Genomic DNA, 21,941 nt, shown 5'->3' with positions numbered 1-21,941 from the left:
GAAATAGAGATAAAATATGACTAACGACTAATGGTTAGTAGCAGTCGATGAAGGAAAATTGGAAAACAAAAAACGATGAACAGTTTCTGAATTGGGTAGAAGATTTCTGGAACAACAGTCAGTGCACAGCATCAGTATCTGACTGCTATTAAGCATTAGTACCTCCCCAGGTGCAAGCATTAAAGCAACTATTAATGATGGATGTGATTATTAATAACTGGTTGTTAAAAGAATGGAGTCATCTAAGGAATTCTGGACTTAGAGAAACAATTTGGTTCAACAAACTATGGGCCAAACAAAGGGTTTTTGTTCAATAAATTTTTTATTGCCTTTCATTTATTCTATTTACAAACAACATGGAATTTCTTGGCCTCATGGTACAAAGCAGTACTATAAACTGTAGTCTAGCAACGTAGGCATCATCGTGGAAACCAGGAAAACGCTCAGCCTGCTACTATAGCTAGCATTTTCCTGTTCGAAATACTATTTTACACATATAGGACACTTATAAAATGCACTTGCATGTAAACACTGTAGAAGTCCTGCCATTTTAAAGTCTATACTTAAAAAGCTCTAAGTACATGAAAAAATAGAGAAAATATCTAATTGATACTAATAAGGCATTTTAAAACTACAAACAGCTCTCTTTATTCTTTTTCAAAGCTAATATTCTGCAAATACAATAAAATCTGACATTTCATATACATTCCTGCTTTATATTTTTATATTTTAAAAGAAGCCACCTGTAAATACTATTTTCTTTTGCAAAAAAAAAGGAAAAAAGAAAAAAACCAACAAAACGAACAAAAAAATAAAACCCAAAACCACAAACAAATTACAGTAAAACATAAAAAAGTTCTCAAGTGGAAAGTTATCATTCCCAATGTTCTTGAGCTATTCCTTCTTTAATCATTCTCTCGCATTCTCCTTCACCAAACTTGGTCCACTTAACAGTAGTATAATTTTTTTTTTTATTTTTTTTTAAGACTCATTCAACAGCTTAATTAGAGCTAATAAATTCTGAGGTTGATAAAAGTTTCTGTACTGTTGCCATTTTGACTAAGGCAGAGGAGATGAAAGTGAGAAAGGTATTCAGTGCAAAGTCAGATTTGTGCCATTACATAAATGAAGTCCAGTAGGTGTAATATTCACAGATACCATTGATTTAACAATCTTTCTTGTGGGTTCATTTACTTTCACATAATAAAAGTGGCCTATCATTTAGGATACAGTTCATAACACTACAAAAAATTACTACTGTAACATAAATGAGACCCAACGCTCCCTGAATTTTTTTTCAGAATCACGCTAAGTGGGATTTGTTTAAATTATAACAGCTGTTTCAAAAAGAAGAAAAAATAAAAATAAATATTTTATGTGGCACAATCTTACCACTTTATAGGTATACTAGAAACAGACTCTTAAAGCATTTTGATACTCATTACAATTTTGATTAAAAGGTATTAAAATTTATATATAAATTATGTGAAAATTGGTTTGGATAAAACATTTGAGAAAATTCTCAGCATTAATATTTCTTGTGGAGTATAAAATCAAAGCAAGTTACCTTCAAAAAAATACCAGGACACCTGTGATACATCCTCTGCCAAGTCTCTGGCCTTCTACAGTACACACAGGTTTGTCAACTGTGCAACACCATTTACAGTTTATTACAATTAAATCAGTCAGTCTCTCTGTTATATGAATCAAATTCAATTTTGTATTATTTATAAACTGGGGGTTTATTCTGAGTTAAAATGAGCTATATTTTTCAACCCTTCACCAATTCTACATGCTTAGTTGTAAAACATTTACACATTTGGGGATTCTTGCTTTAAATGCAGTGCTTATCTCTGGAAAAACAACCCAAAACCAACAAAAAAATCAAAATTATGCAAAGAATAAAAACTACTTAAAAAGTGAATGCAGTAGTACTACAAAATCATCTGAGAGTCAATTTAGAATTTAAAAAAAAACCAAAAAAACAAACCAAAAACCACCAACTTCAGACCCGATGAATGCAAAGATAGATTTAGTGACACTTAACTATGTAAGAAAAACTTCCACATTGAAAAAAAAAGTATTTCGGTTTGCTGACATTGGTTTTTGTGGCCATGGCTACAGAAATATCCTGGTGACAGAACAGCCAAATAGGTGAATGTGGCAAATACTGACAGTATTTTAATTCTACAATATAATTTTAGTACATTAAAAAAAAAAATTAATGCTGAACAAAGTTGTCAGCAAAACCTTTTGTGTGAGACTTTTAAATACATGCAGGGATAACCGAGGATTTAAAATTCAAAATACAGTGGAGTTCAGTTGTAAAATTAACTGGGATTATTTAGATAAGACTTTAAGAGAATGTTTTCCTGAAATATCAGTATGGTTTTCCTAAGAGAGAGGTATGCATGATTTATTCCACAGGAAAAAGACGTGTATTTATTTATCTACTTAAGACGGTGGGCTTCCAAAATTGTTAGAAATGAATGCTGGTTTATCACAAAATGGCTGCATTTTAAAAGAGGGTGAAATTATGCCAATAATTAATTTAAATAACTTTAAAGTGACCCAGATGAAACATCTAGGCCCTTCCAAAAATATTTAAAATCCATGTTGAGCAAATATTATAATGATAAACTAAAAAATGGCATTTTCTCCATGAAAACACCCCTATCCCCTCTTTATCAGTGTATTTACTAGTTGTCTCAGGTAAATATCTAGTTGCTAAAAAGGTAGCCATATCTGTCACCTGAAACTATCATTGCAGATCATGAAGCATCATTAGCAAAAAACTGTTTTTTGCAACATCGGGTCAAATTTTCAAAGACAACCAAATCCTTATCACCAATTCCTCCTGAATGAGATAGAAAAATAAAAAAAAAAGGAAATATTAAAACCTATTTTCCTTTTTACTCTTTTTTTTTTTTGAAACATGGGCTGTGACATTTAACTGATTATATTCTGTTGCCCCATTGAAGAGTTCTCAAGAAATGAGAACAAGCCAATGGGTTGCAAGTAGTGGGCAGTGATATAAAACAATCTTACAGAAAACTAAAATAGAGTCCTCTATCAGCTTTATTCTTTCTGTAAAGCCTACAATTATATCAAAGATAAAAATGTTGCATAAATATACCAAATATCCAGGAAGGCCCCATTTACTGCCTTGGCCAGAATCTGTATTCTCTCTTGTAGTTAATTTATGGAAGGTTGTGAGAAGTGTGGTCAATGTTAAGAGATGTCAGATCTGTCACTGGAATTTGGCTTTTGAATATTACAATATAATGAAATCTGCACAAGACTGATTTGGGTGAGAGCAGAATAATAATACTTGGCACAAAATGCTTTGCATCCTCAAAGCCCTGTACAAAACAAGAACCCCCACAACACCCCTGTGAGGTAGGGAAGTATTATTATCCTTATTTGACCAATGGGAAACCATACACAGAGAGATTAAATGACTTGCTGAAAACCACAGTGAATCAGCAGCAGGGATGGGATAAGAATTCATCCCCCACACTGCTTCCTAGCCAATGTCAATAAACCGAAAATATCAGTTTTCTCAATTAGCTTAAACACTTCATTCAGGGGTCCAAAGGCATGACACTTGAGTAACAGGAGAAAAATGAAGATTTACTTTCCATTCAAGGGTTAAAGAGAGATGCCCAAATAATGGATGTCATCTCACCAACAGGTCTTCAAAAGTTGTTTCTCCTTCAGGTTACACATTTTAGCAGCAAAAGGCAAATACCAAGAAATAGATTTTGGAAAAAAACCCCAAAACCAAACAAAAAACAAAACAATCAAAGCACCCTCCCTTCCCCTATCCATACTAATTCAAACTCAAACAACTTTTGAAGTTATCTTCACAGCCCTTACCTTTCTGAATTCAGTTAGGTATCTGAGAACATGCATCCTCCTCATAATATACAGTACAGTGGCTCAAAAGTTTATTGGAAAAAAAGGAATCTAAATCTTCAGATTTCTCCAAACACAGACAGGAGGCATTTATTCCTTTACTTCTTTCTCATTAAGCAACCATCCATTCATTTTGTTTTGCAACACCAATCTGATATTTCCACGCCAATTAAAAGAATGAACCGGGGGCAGGGGGGGAAGAGGGGAACACAACGAAATTAATTATTGCAGCACTGATTTCATAGCGTTTCCTGATGCAGATAGATGTTTCATTTTTAAAACTCAATCAATTATAGAATTTCTGTTAAATGTATCAAATTACATATATTTAATTGAGCTGGGAAGGCCAAGTTTAGAAATTTTTTTTAAAAACCGCAAGCATTCCCAAAGCTTTAAAATATTAACTGTCCAGGTTTTTGAGAAAAATCATGAATGGGTCAAGACCGGGTATTTGGTTAACCAGCTGTGGTGTTGCAAATCTCATGTACACTCAAAGCACTTCTTACAAACAAGAACTGCAGAACTAAACTAACCTCGGTCTGCGGTCACAATCCTTTGGTAAGGATGGACACGCATATCGTGCCTTCGAACTTTAGTAGCCACCGCACCTAGTTAAATTGCAATTACCAAGACAAAGTTAGAAAACATTCACAGAAAACATTAACAGCAGGTTTATCAAAATGGATTTAAATGATCATTAACTACAAAAGTTCATTTTAAGAAAAGCAACAAGTTAAGGCACAGTAGTTTCAAATCTTAATCTTAAAAAGAAGTTTATCTGTGCAGATTAATATTGCATTTATTTTAAACATCCTGGCCTTAACCTGTTTAATCCATTCATTTACAATCCCAAAATTACAGTATTTCATGAAATCTATTAGACCCAAGCACATTTAAGCTTTACTAGTCACATATTCACTGAAGTGCCTTTCTTGCAGCAGGACTATTTTAAATAATGCCATCTTTAATACTGACAATTATTTGCTAACCTTAAGATCACTTCCAGTTCTACCACAAAAAAAAAGTTTTAAAGCAATTCTTCAAGCCTACAGATTGTGATTTTAAACTTTAAGTCAATAAGTATGAACTGCAATGAATTAGGTGATTAGTAAAGCAAACACTATATAGAACACTTAGCAGTCAGTATACTACTATACACTCATAAATTACAGCTACTCTGTAATAATAGGACCTAATCCAAATTAATAGCACTATCTTATTTTAAATCTATGTGCAAAAAAGTGCAAGTAAGTCACTGACTGCTAGGCCAAGCTTTTTTCAAGGCTGCTGAAAACTAAGCATTTGTTAAAATTCAGATCTGATGAAGGATCAGTTAAGACCGTTCTTGAATTCTTAGCCTTTCGTTGGGAAAGCCATACCTGAAGATAAAAGGAAGGGAATTGAAAGTTAGTCACCAACTAAAATTTGATCTCAATACCAACATCCCCAAAAATACTGACAGGGATGCATTTCTCTGCCATTTTTAACAGAATTATTTTAAAACATCTTAAAGGTCCACCTCACAAATGGACAAAATACTATTAATGAGAGAATGAGCATATAACAAAATAAAACTCAACAAAATACAAATTTAATGCAATTAACTCTATACAATTGCTCAGATAATAGAGCTGATGTATTAAGAGTTATAGATTCTAGGCACCTAAAGGGGAGTGTGGGGTTTTTTCCCCTACTCCCTTTTCCTTCTTTAAATAACATTTTCTGATGAGGTCTGTTTTGGGCAATACGCCTCACACAGTTGGGCCTGAGTGTAAACAGTAGTTTTGGATGCCAGTTTAGAAGTAATTTTAATTTTTCCCTCATATCTCTTTACAGAAAATCCTGCGAGAAATCCAAGTTCCCTGCATTGTAATAAACTTCACTCTGGAATGCTGTATTTCTTTACTTGCTATTAACTGAATTCAGGAGAGGGGCTTGCACTAACCACTAACAGCTACTTTGATGAACTCTTTGTGACTTGACCCCACATGTACCACAACTGGACTCTACTGGGGGTAGAGGAGCTAGGAAGAATATTTACATGTTTGTGGGAAATTAATAAACGATAATGCTATCCTATGCTTGCAGAATTTTGGCAATGGGTCAACTGACAACCACCAGAAGCTGACACACATACTGCATACTTTTGTCCTACTAGAATTTTTGTTATTGATTCACTAATCCTGCAAGACAGAAGTCTGAAATACATTTTCTTTTTTACTGCAGATAATGTGGAAACATGCACACATACAGATAACTCACCAAGTATTTGTCAGGTGAAACACTGATTTTTTGCAATACTTTCAACAAAATATTGACTTTGAACCTTATTGTCCAGTGCTCATTAGAGATGTTTAGAATTTGTGTAAATCAATAACTGCCACTGAACAAACTAAGATCAAAGTCCTATAAAATCAACATTATGCAGGGCCAAGGTCATATGCAATTCAGAACAAACTGAAGAGAAAGATAATTTAGATTCTGGAGAGGGTAGGGAAGGAAAAAACTATTGGAACTGCTTGTTCCATATTGGCCAGTTAACTGAATTGTCACGGCTGCTTTATCATTCTTGCCTTCACACACCAAGTCAGCGGTCTGAAATATTAGGAATGATGGACACTTCAATGCAACGTATATAAAAGAAGCCATCAGTAAAGTTGCTAATTTTACTTTATTTTGGTGAGAATTTGGTTTGCTTTATATTCATTCACTGAAATAATTTTCTGCTCACAATATAATTTAGCGTTTTCTGACACTGAGGAGAGATTTATCAGCTGCATACTAAATAAACAAAAACTCCAATTGAACGAAGACTTCTCCACTCCCTCCAGTTTTGCTAACTAATACGATATAGCAAAATGAGAAGCCCTCTCTTCCCAAAATTGCTGGATGTTAATTTATGTTAAAGAGAATACAAACTGATCTGTTATTCACGGGAGCCCAGATGACATATAATAGACCTCAACTTGTATTTAGCTTCTTTCCCCGTTGCCTATGTATGGGCAACTTGTATTTAGGTTTTTTCCCCCTTGCCATCTAATATCATACAAACACGAAGACATTTATTTTTGGTAAATTTATGAATATAAACTAAGCACACACATTCAGGAATTCTAAACACATTTAAAATGTTTAAGAGCTGCACCATTTGAGCAGCTCACCTGGGTGGCTTGGATATACCTGAAATAAGTTTGCCACTTCAGATTTTTTTCTTTGAGCTCCATGAACCTCAACCTTGCAAACACAAGAGAAGCACAAGCAACACATTCTGCAGCCATCCACGTAGAAAGGTCTTACCTAATACACCACTAGGTTCAATAGGGTACTCAAGGATTGATGTAGCTGGTGCCAGCGTGTAGGGGTACTCGTATGGTGTGTAAATTAAACCGGCCTCGGGTCCGGGAGGAACTATTGCAGCGGTGGGATGAGGAGTTCCGTTTGGCATGACAGCGGTTTGTATTTGTCTGATCAAAGGCATTATGGTAGGGCCAGCTGGCGTAGGAGTACGCAGGGCAGCTGGTGGGAGAACAGGCGCAGGCCCAGTAATAATCCTTGGAGCCTGGGCTGTTGCTGCAAGAGAAAAGGCAAGGGCTGCTACAGTAAGCAAAGAAATTCAGAGGAAAGTATGGAGATAGCAGTACAAAACGTGGAAAGAATGGGAAAAAAGGGAAAAAGTAGGAAAGAAGAAAAATAAAAGGAAATCATTAGTACATGCGCTGATCACACAGTGCCAAAGCACACCATTCAAATGCAAACAGCTTTCCATTTTCCAGTGTGATTAAGTATGAACATGCAAAATAAAAATGCCATTGTAAAACAGTGAGGTAGATTTCTCAAACAGGTTACACAGCACGAAAGCTCCATTTAGACCACATTTCTTCATTTATGCTATCAAGACTGCATGAGACTGAGATGCATGCAGGAAATACAAGGAAAATACTATCACAATCAAATACAGAGTACAAAATTTAGTGCATCTATAGAGTCCACAGACACTCAGTTATGCAGAGCTGCTGTATGAGTCTAGAGATTTTACGTGTCTTAAAATTGTATTTAAACATATACACAATTCCCATTTCCAGGATCAGTGAAGCTGAAGGTGACCTAGAAACATGAATTGGTCCTGTCCTACCATAACATGATTAAAATAGGCTCAAATTTTATTTTCATATAAAATTTCACCAAATAACATACTTCCTTTGTATTAGAAGTTCACCATTGCCTTGCTTAAGTTAAAGAAAATAGGTGGTTTTTATGTATTGGTTTGGTTTTTTGTTTGTTTGTGGTGGTCTTGTTTGTTTTCTGAAGTGGTGCTAGCACATTCAATTAAGTGTTATTTGAAGCCTGTTGGCACACCAGATGAACAACTTAAGCACTACATATCTGCTGGTAACAGTCAGTCTTAAAGGGTTATAATTTATGCATTTCTATGCACTACTGTCGATCTACATAGATTTAATTAACTTAGAGGTGGCCTGAAAAGAGAAATGTGGCAAAGTTTTTCAGATTTGACACTGGTGAATATCTAAAATGATTTTTATTTTTTAAACAAAAATGCTCAGATAATATAAAACTAGTACTCAAATATTTATACTTCCTTTCTTAAACAGAAATAAACCAGTACAGCTTCTACATCTCCAACTTTTCAGTAAAATGCAAACACAAAGACTGAAATTGTCTTATCAAATAATGAGTATTAGTGTGGCAATCTCCAGTCAAAAAATAAATAAAAAATTCCATCTTCCCACTTACACTGATATAATAGACCAATGGGAACAGACCAGAAAAAGAAATTGCTCAAATTATTAAAAACATTTCTGTGCAAAAGTTTGCATAAATTTAGGCTATTCTGAAAGCTATTTTAATCATAAAGTTGCAATAATTAAGAGACTACCATATATTTAGAACTGATCTAGCTTTAAATATCATAGTGTTCATTAGGGCTGAAAGACTTACCATTACCATTGTAGTTGTAAAAGCCTTTGCTTATGTCCCTTTTCAAATCAGAATAATTACACTGGTGTAAGCACTCTCAAATTGACCTAACTGCATTCCAACCTTTAAACATAATCAACACTGAAATGGGGACTGTGTGGAGAAACAAATTTGCAAATATCAGTAGGTCCTTAGTGAAAAGACTGATTTAACTGTGCTTACATTTGACATCTGTATCACAGCTACAGCAAAAATGTACTTTTGAACAGAGTCAGCAACTATATTTTCAGGAGGAGAAATCAGATTTTCAACTGAAGAAAATAAATTGTATCACACATAATAGGTGTATGCTTTCATTAGTAGGTGCGTGTAATTAATTTTCAAGTGTAAACTTGTGCACACATGCGTTGGCAAAAGCATTTTCACACAAATGTAATGGAAGTAATCGTAAAAACGGCTCATTACATCACTGATCCGTGTGAACTCAGCTGTGAAATCAGTTGATGAATTGTTGGTAAAACATAACATTGGGGGTACACATGCAAGCAAGATGAAAGGAAGGAATATAATACAGAAAAATGTATTTAGAGCATCCTGAACATCTGTAACATTTTCAAATTAAATCCCTAAATATAAAAATGCAATGGAGTCTACTGTCCTTTATATGCTTTAAGGAAAAAATGACTGTAAAACAGAAAAATCCAGTTGAAGGGTTGAGGTTTTTTACACTATATATATTAGTAAATATTTCAACCCATACATACTGTTAAAAAAATAATGGGGACAAGAAACAAGATAAAAAACCCCGTGAATGGACATAACTTATCCCCCAAAAATCTTTTGCAACAGCTACCTACAGCTTTGTTGGGTTCTTACTGCCTTCCATTCTCCAACATAAGTTGCCACCGAACATTTTCCAAAGGTAGCTTTAACATTCAAAGCCTGCAAACAGTTCTATGGCATTGACCCTTGAGCTCGTGACATGCTTACGTGATTTGATGTTGGCATCTCTGTAGGTGCCATTCAGAATTGCAAGCTCCATCAGCTGCATCTTTTTAAGGCTGTCTTCTCCTTCTGCCTGCGTATGAAAAAACAGGCAGGAAGTCAGGATTATGAACTTGTTAGTGCACAAGATCTAAGTGACCTAGAATAAAATTGTTCAAGTTCTAACCAAGCAAAATACCTGTTTACCATTAGTCACAAAAGCAGCAAGCTTTGTCAACTTTTCCACATAATTAAGTGGAAGCTGCCAGTTGACTATCTTCAAGCCTTGTTAAGAAATATCTTCAAAGAGTTTAGGAAAAGGTTCATAACATAAATTCTAAAAATTAAAGATTAAAGTTAAATTGCATTTGGTAGAAATCATTTAAGCAATATTTTTCTCAAATACATTTTCACGTACTCCTAAAGGTATCTTTAAAAAAATTGTACTATTGGGCCATAGATGAATAGCCATCACAAATTTTAAGCACTGCAGTTTATTGTAATTTGCTCCATTACAGTCAATACTGACTACTGGAGGATGTGGGGCAAACAAAAAAATAAACAATCTTTGAGTAGCTTTCCAGACAGGACACTGACAACTGCCCTGAGGCTGAATTCCTAATTCTGGCACGCGTAGATGTATTCTGATGAGAGTATTACTATTATTTACACAGCACACATTACTCTTGGTTTTGCTTCAATTAAAACTACTTCCCTGAAGTTACCTACTCCATTGATATCGTGCAGGTTGCATAAATATTAAATAGCGTTCAGTAGAACAATGCTCACTTTTTCAGTTAGTAATAAAAACACTTCTAACATATATTACAATGTATAATAGTATAATTTCATTTTCAAAACCATAGAATTTCTGATCTGTCTTTCCAAAAACACTACTATTTGTTTAGTCTACACTCTATCGAGCAGAAAATGTGATTATGATAGAGAAAACCCATGAGAGATGGTCAACGTCTACTTTAATGTCAGGTTACCACCTTGCCTCCTGTATGGAATGCCACTGCTGAAATTCTTATGTCAGATGCATAGAAGGGCAGCTTTCCTGTGAACTGCAATGCATTCTTCCTTTGCTAAACTGGATTTCTTACATTTTTACTTCCTGAATCACACAATATTTTCCAGGTATTTGGAACAGTATTTTCCAAGTTAATGAGCTTGTTATACATACTTTACTCCCAAACTGTGGATTAGTAATTTAGATCCAAGACAAAAACAGTTTTCAAATTTTATCTAAGCAAATCTAGTACTTATTGTGAGGTACACTCAAGGGTCATGACCCCTTGCAAAGGGAACTTTTAGCAGCTGATTTTTATCAACAACTCAAAATCAACATGGTAAGATGAGTCAACACTGAATTCCTTTCAAATGTCAGAAATTGAAAGTCCCAACTGTAATACTGGGGACTTGCATAAACACCATGATTATCACACAGTAAACATTCAGAATATACTGGAAGTTAGACATTTTCTTTGTATGTTAAATATTGTATGACAGGGCAAGCTGACACTAATACTAAAAAAGGAAATACACATTGAATTACCATCTTAACTAGAAATTAATTGTACATTTAAGTACCATACCATGAAGAAATGTCAGACCCTATAGTCCCATAACCCCTTTGGAATACAAAATGTGCCGATTCTAGCAATCTTAATATGACACAGAACAGATTTATAATTTACATGCAAAATAATATTATCTTCTTTTTAAAATAAACTATTTTTCCACTGCATCTTTGCTGGTAAATTACCTAGGCAATCATGACACAATAAAACCAATTCCAAATCCATTTCCCTATCCAGAGCTCACAAATTCTCATCATTCTGGATATACCTTATCGAGGTTCTTCTAGCAATAAAGATTTTTTTAACATATTGATTAATCTTTTCCCCTCCCCTGTAAATTGTACTTTCTTACTTGCTTTTTGTTACATTCATGTGTTTATTTATTTGAAAGTGTGTAACAAGAAAACCTCTTCACAATGTCAGCTGCATCTCTCATATAGTTCCAGTACTGTTACTAAAATTGCACACTTCCTCCAAATAAGACCTTCAGGAGATTGATCTACGCCATTAATGACTTTCAGTAAATGCTGAATATTACACTCCACTTGCTAGGATAATTTTAGTAACCCTAATCCCAGATTTTGCACCACAGTGAATATTTCCCAATATAACTATTTATAGGAAAATAATTTTAAGACAGAAAATATTTTTATCCTTTTGATATGGTCAGAAGAAGGAGATATAAGTCCAAGTAATCATTCTGACTTTAACATTTTCCTATAGGTCACTAATGCTCTCTATTAGAAGAGATGTTGCAATTACTAGGCTTTATGAAGTTTGTTTATGGAACTTACAGTGGACTTAAACAAAGCAGACCAAGTCCTTAATTTTATCCTTGAGATTTACTTTTCTAGACTATGCTCAGCAGTTGATAAACTTTTCTTCTTTTAAACAAAACCTAAAATACAGCTTAAAATGTTCCTTTAACAACTGTATCAGTACAAAAAGTCAGAGATGGAAGAAGTGGACTTGCATTACCAGACACTAACACTTCCGGTGCTTTAATTTTTGAAGCATTTATTAGATACAAAAAAAACCCCAACTCCGACAAAAAACCCATTCCACCCCTTGGAAAAACACGTGTAACGCTGACCACAAGGTCACGGTTCCGGCTCCTCCCAGAAGATGGCACTGTTTGTTGCACAATGCCACCTCTGCAGGACACGGGTGCGCAGCACTGCTGGCACCACCCACCCTACCCTACCCTACCAGTGCTGCCCAAAATCCTGCCAGCCCCTGGCACCCTGCCCTTGAACTGTCACTTGTCACCTCTCCTCATGGCGAAGCCACAGAAGCGCCCATGACCCTTTGGACACACTTCTGTGTCCCTCACTCTCTGGTACCAAGCCCTCCACTTGCCCATCCTTCACCAACAGCCAGCCCCTCAAACTTCCAAGAGCTGCGTCAGAGCAAGGGGCACATGTTTTTCCCTGCCCTATCCTCTCGCTTCTTTGCTGACAGATGATCAAATGAGGCACACGAGATCTATCTTAGCTCCAGGCATTCCTGCAGGCACTCTCTGTTCAAGCAAAGAGAGGTTGCATCAGGGATACAAAGGCAATCTCTAAAGGGACACTACATTACCTGTACAATAGCTGCAACAAAGCTCAGTTATTTGTACCAAAAGGAAGCTACTTTGAGCAAACATCAATAAGGTCACTTAAAACCAGATTTGCATTACTAAGTTGAAGCTCAAGTGATTGACTCAAACCTACCTCTCATCCTCTTAAACCTCCAGTGCTTTTCTTGTATTTATCATCTACAATATAACATGCAGATTTAAAAAAAAAGCCTTAAATGGTATCTTGAAACATAATTCTTTAAATGTAAGCAACTACTTGCAAAAGCTCACTGAATACAAATATGGAAGAGATGGAAACAGTAAATCCTAACAAAGCCAACTGTGCACAGACACCACTGGGTGCTGTTCTGTGAACACAAAGCCTTTAACTCCTCACAGTAGCTCAACTCTACCTGGGCTAGCAATAAACAGACCTAAAGGAGACCAAGTGCCAGTGAGGACTATCATTTTAGGTAACTTGCTTTCTAATCTTTCTCAGAGTAGGATTAGAGTTGCAGGGCTCAAAACACAACAAGTGCCACCTAGGAAGTCTCTGGGAAACACTTCCTAAAAACACAATTTCAAACTAAAGACAGCGCTGACCATACAAACGCCCAGTTAAAACTGCTATTGTCTTCCCTATTTTGGGCAATACTGACAGTTTCACAAAAAAGAATGCAGTTTATTATACAACTGCTATTAGTAAGAGCATGTTTCATGTCATGAAATGGGGAGCTTAGATAAAACACTCCAATGAATTCTTTTCATTATCTTTGTCCAAGCTATACTTCAACCTCAGGTATCCCAAGACCTCCAGAAAATCCTTTCTTTTTAGGTACTGAAATGCCTCTGATTCTCATGTGCATGCAGCACCCTGAGGAGTATCATACACTTTATCTTCTTATTTATACACAAAACATACATACACTAGATACATTTGTTATCCAGGTGGAAGACACAGACAGGCATGCAGACTCCAAAGGTAAATGCCTTCATTGTGCAATGTCAATGAAGGACTTCAGCAGATGACAACAGTTTTCAGAGGTGAAAGGTGGACTGTTAGATTCTGTCAACTCTGAGACGCCTGTAACAAATTATAGCAGAGAAGGAAACAAAGATAGTATTTAAAAGAAGGATCAAGTAGCAGTGTTTAGGACAGAGCAGAGATCCATAAATTAGACCTACAGGGACAGCCAGCGGCCACACTGCCCTGCCATACTGCTGCCAGGTCAAAAGGAGTATCACTGCAGCTCAGGTAATTCAGAAACCAAACAATCCACTCACTTGTGTCATGGCTGGGATACCTCATTCTGACAGAGCTTCTTGAGCCTCACAGTCTCACACACAAGTCTCAAAATGCTCTCTGATTTTCATTATTACCAGGGCTGGAAGGGAAGGCTTTCAACACATCTCTACAAACATAGGTGCTTTCCCCATATAATGCTCCATTTTTCTTTTAAAATAACTGCTTTGGAAAATGTAACAGATACACTTCTTTCTCCCTACATTCACAACGAGATCTTCATATTTAAGTGATGCCAGTGACTTTCACTGACAGTCTAGCTTCCAGATGTCATGCATTTTGGATCACACTTTTGCAATCCTGTCACCTCCCGGTACTTCAGCTGAATTCTCATGAACTGAAGTGAGTCCAGCCCTAGGAAAGGCAGCAGACAGGTTTATTATTTGGATGAAATGCAGCGCAGTCTGGCTTTGGGGACCAGTTCTATATAAGCTTTTCCAGAGCTGTCCTTTCAGGCTCAGAGCAGGAGCAGCAAGTGGGAAGAGAAAATGGTGGCGAAGCAAAAGGACGGCCAGATCAGTCAGGAACACAAGGGCCAAAAACCAGTGTCCATCTTCCCCTGCCAACTGCAGCAGGTCTGTCCCACCAGGCTCATGGAAAGAAGGACCAGGGGCCTCAGGAGCATGACAGCACCAAAGAGCCTCTGCCTGTCAAGCACCTCAGGAACCCCTCCTGCAGAGCTGCCTCCCTGCCTGCTCCCCATCGCTGCTGGGTATATATACAGCAGCTCCCACCGGCAGCGTTCCTGACACCTTGGAGAGAACTCTTCCAGCTACCAAACATTTCATCCAAGTCCATGCACTGTTCCACACATTTGCCTCAAGCTTCTAAGAACACAGTGTATTTTTCAGAATGCAGGTAAAGGCAATAAATAATTTTTCATGCACTCCAAGCAGAAGGGCAGAGGACTTAGCAGTTATGGAAGAACACTATACTAATGAACAAGAATAAATACTTAAAACTCTTCCTCAAATAGAAAAGTAATTTAAAATTGCCACATAAAGTAAACATAACTTTTGTACCACCTTCACATTAAATATGAAGACTTTAATTATTCTTTGGACCGCATAGTGTATCTGCATAGTATAAGCCACCTCCTATTTACTAATTATATAGGAAATTTGGTAAAATGCATCATGGAAATATTTTAGTACCATTGATCTTATCCTACTTATCCAGGAGGCAGTGCTGCTCCTCAGGGGTTTGTCACCCTGCCTTCCCAGCTGCTCCACAGCCCAACAGCTGCAGCTTGGAGGCTTGCACTATGACACAGGCTGGATTCTCAGGCTCTAGAATGCTTTTATCTCCCTGACAAAGAAAAATCTTCCACTGCAATTCACTTGTAGATCAGTAAGTATTCCTAACATACCATGCTCCAGTCAAACAGTCTTTACACATGAATGTCTCCATTCAGGGACAAAAACCTTCCATTCATAATTTATAAACAAAAAACCTTACAGACATTATACTAAAAATTCGTAGACATACATGTATTAAATAAAAAAACAGATCTCAGACATCAGAATATATTGTAAAATATACTACAAAGGCTAAAACACATTGGAATTTTTGAAGTGTATACGCTTAAAATCCATGTTTGGAAGATCTTTTATTTCATACCTAAGTTGTTGAAAGTGATGTATCTACAGCAACAATATCCTAGACAAGATTACAGGTAACTAGATGTAAAAGACAAAGAAAAGAGCTTTTTTGTAAGACTCTGAATGGGAGTCGCTGAACTATTAATCAATTACCTAGTGCAAGAGATTAGATTTTACTTTTGTAAAGGCTTTTGGTTCTGGTAAATTACTCTATTACTCAGTATTAAAGAAAACATCTCATCCTCCCTTTCCCTCAAAAAAAAATCTGGCAGAGACCTTCAAGTTTCCCATGTCCAGAATGTAAATATTGATAGTTAGAAGTTGCTAGAAAACATATGCAACAGACTTTCTCATCCTTCATTATACACTTCTGAGGGCGACGACGGAGCAGAAATCCTAAACCACAGCTTTGTTTGTTTTGAGGGGAATTGGTCAAAGAGGTCTGTTCTGTCACAGTTTGGCACCCATTCTTATATTGGAGGAAGCTTTCCCAAATGCTTTAATGACAAAGACTTCCAGACCAGCCATATTTCTCAGAGTCCTGTACATCAACAGTCCTATGGCACTAAACAGGTGGTGAAAGTATAGTTCAGTTTATTATAGCTCTATTTCCTTTTCAACACTGACACACACTGCTGTGGCTAGGAGGACAGGCAAAGATAAATTAGCATCATTATTTCTTCTGGGCAACACAGTCTGCTTATCTTCTTCAAAGCAAGCTCTCAGTTCAAATGATATGCAAAGAAGACTTGTGCTGTTTCACTTGACAAATTCATTGGTCATAATGTTAAAGATACACCAGGGGAAAGACACAGCCTATCTTTTTACACTCCCCATCACCTTATCTGACATATCCCTGTTTAATCATGATACCTGGCTTACCAGTAATACTTTTGAGAGTCCTATGCCCTCCCTCCCCCACTTCCCATTTCTGCACAAAGAAAATACAGATAAGGTACAGAAAATTGGCAGATAGTGTGTTTTACAAGCCAGACTGAAATACAACATCAGTGGAACTTACAAGTTTGCTTCACCATATATTCCCCTAGATACTGGCTGGTAGCATAATGGGGTGGGGGGAGTTTTGCTTGACCTTAACAGGTCAACATTTCTTTAGGACAGATGTGACAGGCTCATGTTTAAATCACAGGGTTTTGAGCTTTGAAGGAAAAAAACCAAACAGGTCACCTGGATAGGTTAAATCAAACCCTCAACAATACTTAATTTCAGAACTTGCTTTTTGCTTTGCATTTTTCCTTTTTTTTTTTTTTTTTTTATATTTTCATTCCTATTTTCCTTGCACGTCTGTTTTACTGTTTTTAATAAAATCTGTGCTAAGAATCTCTATACAACACACTGGAGAGCTTCAGCAATTCATAAAGCTCCATTACAGGAATGCATCTTTCATGACACACATATACACGCTAAACCCCAAAAAATTCGAAATGAAAAAAAAAAATTTACAGTACATTCTAAAATATTTTTAAAAGGTAGAATAATACTGAGATGTCTTCAGATTTATTTGCTAGCACAGACATCTGCTGATATTTGTATTAAGGTTCAAATGAAATACCTATCAATCTAAAGGCATCTATGCAATCTAAAGTATTAGACCTATTTTTAGCAATGTGCAAGCCCAGCTTAAAAATGTTCAGAGCTGAACACTTCACTGTTGGTATATCTAGTTCTAGAATGCTAGACATTCAAAATTGCTCCTCATTGGTTAGTTCAGTTCTGAAAACAGCAGTTAACTATAAGCACAGCGAATGAGATAGTAGCAGGCAAGCCTCTCACACAAATTTCCCACATATGGCTCTACCAGCAACATCCTGAGCTCCATCAGCATCCTAGGAATCTGAAGAGAGCAGAATGCAAACACGACCTATATTATGCAGGCCTTTATTCCAGCTGTAGCCTTTGGAACAGACTGAATAGTGCCAGAACACTCAAACAGTGTTGACACATTCCACTTTTATCAGGACAAATTCATTAACCCATCTTGAGTTTTCAGTAAATTGTAAAAACAATTTAACTAATATATGCTACAAAACGACCTATGATCAAGGTGGTTGTTCTAACAGGTACAAATTAGAGGCGGTTGTTAGAAATATATAAATGGAATGATTAATTTAAAAATATTTACAGTTAAGTGTGGCCTGACCTGTAACATTTATTTTCCCTCTGTCATCCTAGGAGGTCTCTATTCAAAGTTTGAGTTTATACACTCAAAATAGCCGTGAATTCCCCTGAACTGCAAAGACACCTAACTCAAATATTGACGTGGGTGGGTACACAGGGGGCAAGATGGGACTGGAGACCGCCATTTAAGGGTTTCAAAACTAGTTTTTTGTTGCAAGCTCCAGAGATCCCAATGCTACATAGTTTTCTTTCCAGCTATGCTAATGGTTTACTACCTAAACAAAGCCTCTCATTTTCAAAATGGCATTGAGATATGACGGCATGTTTTCATATGGAAACATGTCCAGTATATTTCAAATCTGTTCCCACCCAGAAATAATAAAAAAAAAAAAAAAGAAAAAATGAAAAATGACATTTCATATCAAATTTAGTAACCAAGAAAGAATGTGAGGAGTCTCTCTCTTTAGAGGAACAGAAGAAAACTAACTGCTGGTGACAGGGAGCACAAAGACTGCTGCTGCAAATTAGCACATGTCGAAATTTCAAGGGTATCTTCTCTCACGTGTTTCATTAAACAGAGGATTCAGGGCTGCACACTACCACATGGGAATTCAAGCTGCAGTAGTAACTTCTAAGACATTTTTATCTTCAGCAGGAGATGTCCTGAAAATGTAATACTGACTAATTAAAATAAACTACTTTATTACAATATGGACTAAACTCATGAATGTTTAGGTTTTCCAGTTGTGAAATGTTACTATTCAGGGAGCAGAGGTCTTCAAGAGCTTCTTCAACTGCTCTTATTTTCAACAGAAATCATGACAGCTAAATGTGATATAAAAAATTGTTTCTGCATTTCACCAACACTACCCTTTTGTAAAATACTTGCATTAATGGTTTTATTTTCAAAATGACTCTTTTCTGCACATGCACAACCTCTCAGGTTGAGGCATGTAATGACTGTCTCATTCAGAAATTTACATAAAGCTACCATCTAGAGAAACATTATTGTTTTAAACCTAAGATGCCCAAAAATCCAAACAAGTTTAATCTAACAAACGAAACAGAATATTGGAAGTTTAAAAGGAAATATGCTCTGAGCGTGTACTTGCAGTAATTTTCAACAGCTGCTAAGAAGTGAATGAGTACTAAAAGGTCACAATTATTTCCAACTGCTTACATGCCTACAAGCAGCCCTTAGCTGTTTTGAATCTAACACCACATGTGTGTCTCATGTGCACTTTACTGGTACTCCAATACCAATGTTTAAATACTGTTTAAAAATCGAAGTTAGCTCTCCATCAACACCACAGATGCCTCTCCAGTTCTTGAGCTCTGAGAGCTCATGAAGTCCAGAAGAAGGGAGTGATGGTATTCCAATTGGCCAGCCTCCTCTTGTATGGCTGGTAAAACTCTCACACAGCTTAAAAACACAGAGAAGAGAAAAAACTAATTGTGTGCATTCTCTTTAGGGGACAAATATGTCAATCACAGGACCGAAGGCTCGGGCTGCTCGAAGCCGTGTGTTGCTAGGGAAAGGCTTTCCCTGCTATTTACTGAGCTCCTTTTCAGCTCCCAGAGCCCGGCCAACCCTTGTTTTCCACAGACAGCAGCGAGAACCGGCAGGGACCGGCACAAAGGGCCTTTGAGGAGCTCCTGTTCCCCAGCACCGCTCTCCTCCTCCTTCAGACACTGCCCTGACCTGTGCCTACCGCGGGGCCGGGATGGGCAGCACCTTCCCTGCCTAAGGAGCAAAGGCAGAGCCATTCTGGCTGCCGTGAGCTGCACGCAGCAGCCACAGGTGTGTGTGTGTGTGTGCTGGGAGGCGTCCATCACTTCACAGCAGCAGGCAGCAAGGCACGGGTTTGATCCCAAACTGACAAAAGGCAGCTTTTTGACTCCTGACACACCTGAAAATTTATTCGTGCTGTCACTCAGGAGCTGAGCACGGAAGTTCTGCCTATCAGTTTGCATCATTTTGTTTCTACGTAACGAATTTAGCATTAAAAACATTTTTAAAAGCCTTTTAAGACAGTCTCAATTTGCAAAAATATTTCTGACATCTGCAAATATTGCGTAAAAATATACATCCAACAGATTTTAATTTTTTAATCAATTCCTTTAGCCATAGCAACTTCAGTTACAAAAGATTAGTGGATTCTCAGTAAATTATGAAAATCATGCAATACACTGCAGTTTCTTTTACCTACTCTAGAATAACAGAAGTGATGATAATTTGACTTTTTTTTTTTTAAATGTGGTCACATAATTTTCCAGTGCAATCACCCAGAACAATTCAAACATACACAAGTCTTGTTTTAATTATTCATCATAGTTGGGGGGAAAAAAAAATGGAAGCTGAAGCTGAAGTGTCAAAGAAAATTAAACCAACTTCATTTTTGAAGATATTCACCTTTTGGGCTTTGGGAATTAATCACATACCTACGTTAAGATCAGTTTTCTCATCCAGATTTTTACACATAAGAACCACCTATTTTTTGTAACATATTAATATGAACTCTGTTTCTTATGATATTCCACTTTATATGAGATTTTACTCTGCTAGGTTTTAAGACCAGATTACAAATATTTATTATTGAAAATTGAGTACATCAGTAGTAAAAAAAAATTAGCAAAAAGAAAATTTAGTCTTGAAAGTATTCCTAGTGCTTGAAAAAAAAAATCCTTTACATTTTGATAAAAAATGCCAAATTGCAAGAAAAATGCCATCCTGTTATCCACCAATTTGCAAATTATGTTTATAACATAGAGAACTTTCCTAAAACTTGTTAAATTAAAAAAATCCAAGCAAACAAAACACCCCAAAGAACAACTAAAAAATCACCCCAAACTGATTGCTTTGCCTCTTGCTTTAATAAAACCATGGCTTTTATAAGAAGTGTTTTCTGGAATGTGCAGTAAAGCCGGCACATTCCCCCCCACACCGAAGACTATTCAGATGCCATGCACACATAACAAACTCTAGAAATTTTGTATATATGTGGGCCATGTTTCAGAACTCTCTCACAAGCAAGTACGGGTTATGACAGCTCACATATAGAAATGAGACCGTGGTACAGCAAACATCATCCTCTGTTCAGAAGGTACTGGGATCATGAGGTATCTGACTGGAGACTTGACAAAATAAAGGATTGGTTAACCTATCTGGAAAATCCCCAAATAAAATACTGACCAGAATTTTTTCATCTTTTTTTTTCCTAAAATCCTACATTACTGAAATAAACTATTATAATTTTTTCTATATAATATTTGAGCCTCTATGACAAGACAATTAAGTTCTTTAAGTGTAATCTTCTGTCCTAGAATGAGAGAAGTATGTATCAGGCCTATCTTAAATAATTAATTTGACCATTCTTCCCTGCTGTTCTACACACTAATTTAAAAATCTGCCCCCTCAGCAGATACAGACACTAAAGTAACCATTTAGCAGGACTCACAGTATAAATTTGATCAAATTTCACTGCAAGTTAAAGCCTATACTGGGACAGAAATATTCAAGACCTCTGTGCTTCTCTTTGTTGCTGATCATTGCATGTTTTATAGTGTTGCCCCTGAACAGCTTGCTACAGACTCTGGATATTAGACCAAAACTTCATTTAATGGTTTTCCTTTTTCATTTTTTAAGCAGCTGGGTACCTGAAATGTGCTGAAACAAGCTGCAGCCACTGAGCCATCCTAGATCAATGCTGTCATGTCATGCTCAGGAAACCATTCTTGACAGGATACTCCTGCAATATTTCTATGAAGCATCTCCCTGTAGCTTCTAACTAACCTTAAATGCCAGATGCATATTGTAGGACCTTTGCAGAGAACAAGTAATGTTGGTATTAAAAATATCAATCCACCCTAAAAACACCAACATGTTCCTGGGGTAACTTCACTTCTTCCTATATATT

At 36.5% G+C, this 21,941-nt stretch overlaps 1 protein-coding gene across 15 annotated transcripts in view; it reads right to left on the bottom strand.

Annotated features, from left to right (window-relative positions):
* The window catches only part of QKI (QKI, KH domain containing RNA binding), a 171,468-nt gene that overhangs the window by 28,460 nt on the left and 121,067 nt on the right, over positions 1–21,941 (bottom strand). For 5 of the 15 annotated variants that reach the window (XM_074537362.1, XM_074537366.1, XM_074537360.1 and 2 more), the window contains exons 5-7: positions 9,844–9,931; positions 7,216–7,512; positions 4,452–4,526 (exon numbers count right to left, since the gene is read on the bottom strand). In XM_074537362.1, the coding sequence (XP_074393463.1) occupies positions 4,452–4,526; positions 7,216–7,512; positions 9,844–9,931 (460 nt within the window). Of the gene's footprint in view, positions 1–303; positions 5,298–6,036; positions 6,043–7,215; positions 7,513–9,843; positions 9,932–21,941 lie in introns of those variants that run through there. The other 10 variants (XM_074537354.1, XM_074537353.1, XM_074537355.1 and 7 more) reach the window with 5 other exon arrangements.

Source organism: Zonotrichia albicollis, chromosome 3, assembly GCF_047830755.1.
Source record: "Zonotrichia albicollis isolate bZonAlb1 chromosome 3, bZonAlb1.hap1, whole genome shotgun sequence".
NCBI classification, from domain to species: Eukaryota; Metazoa; Chordata; class Aves; order Passeriformes; family Passerellidae; genus Zonotrichia; species Zonotrichia albicollis.
Note: the sequence above shows the minus strand (reverse complement) of the source record. Positions and strands in the feature narration are given on the sequence as shown.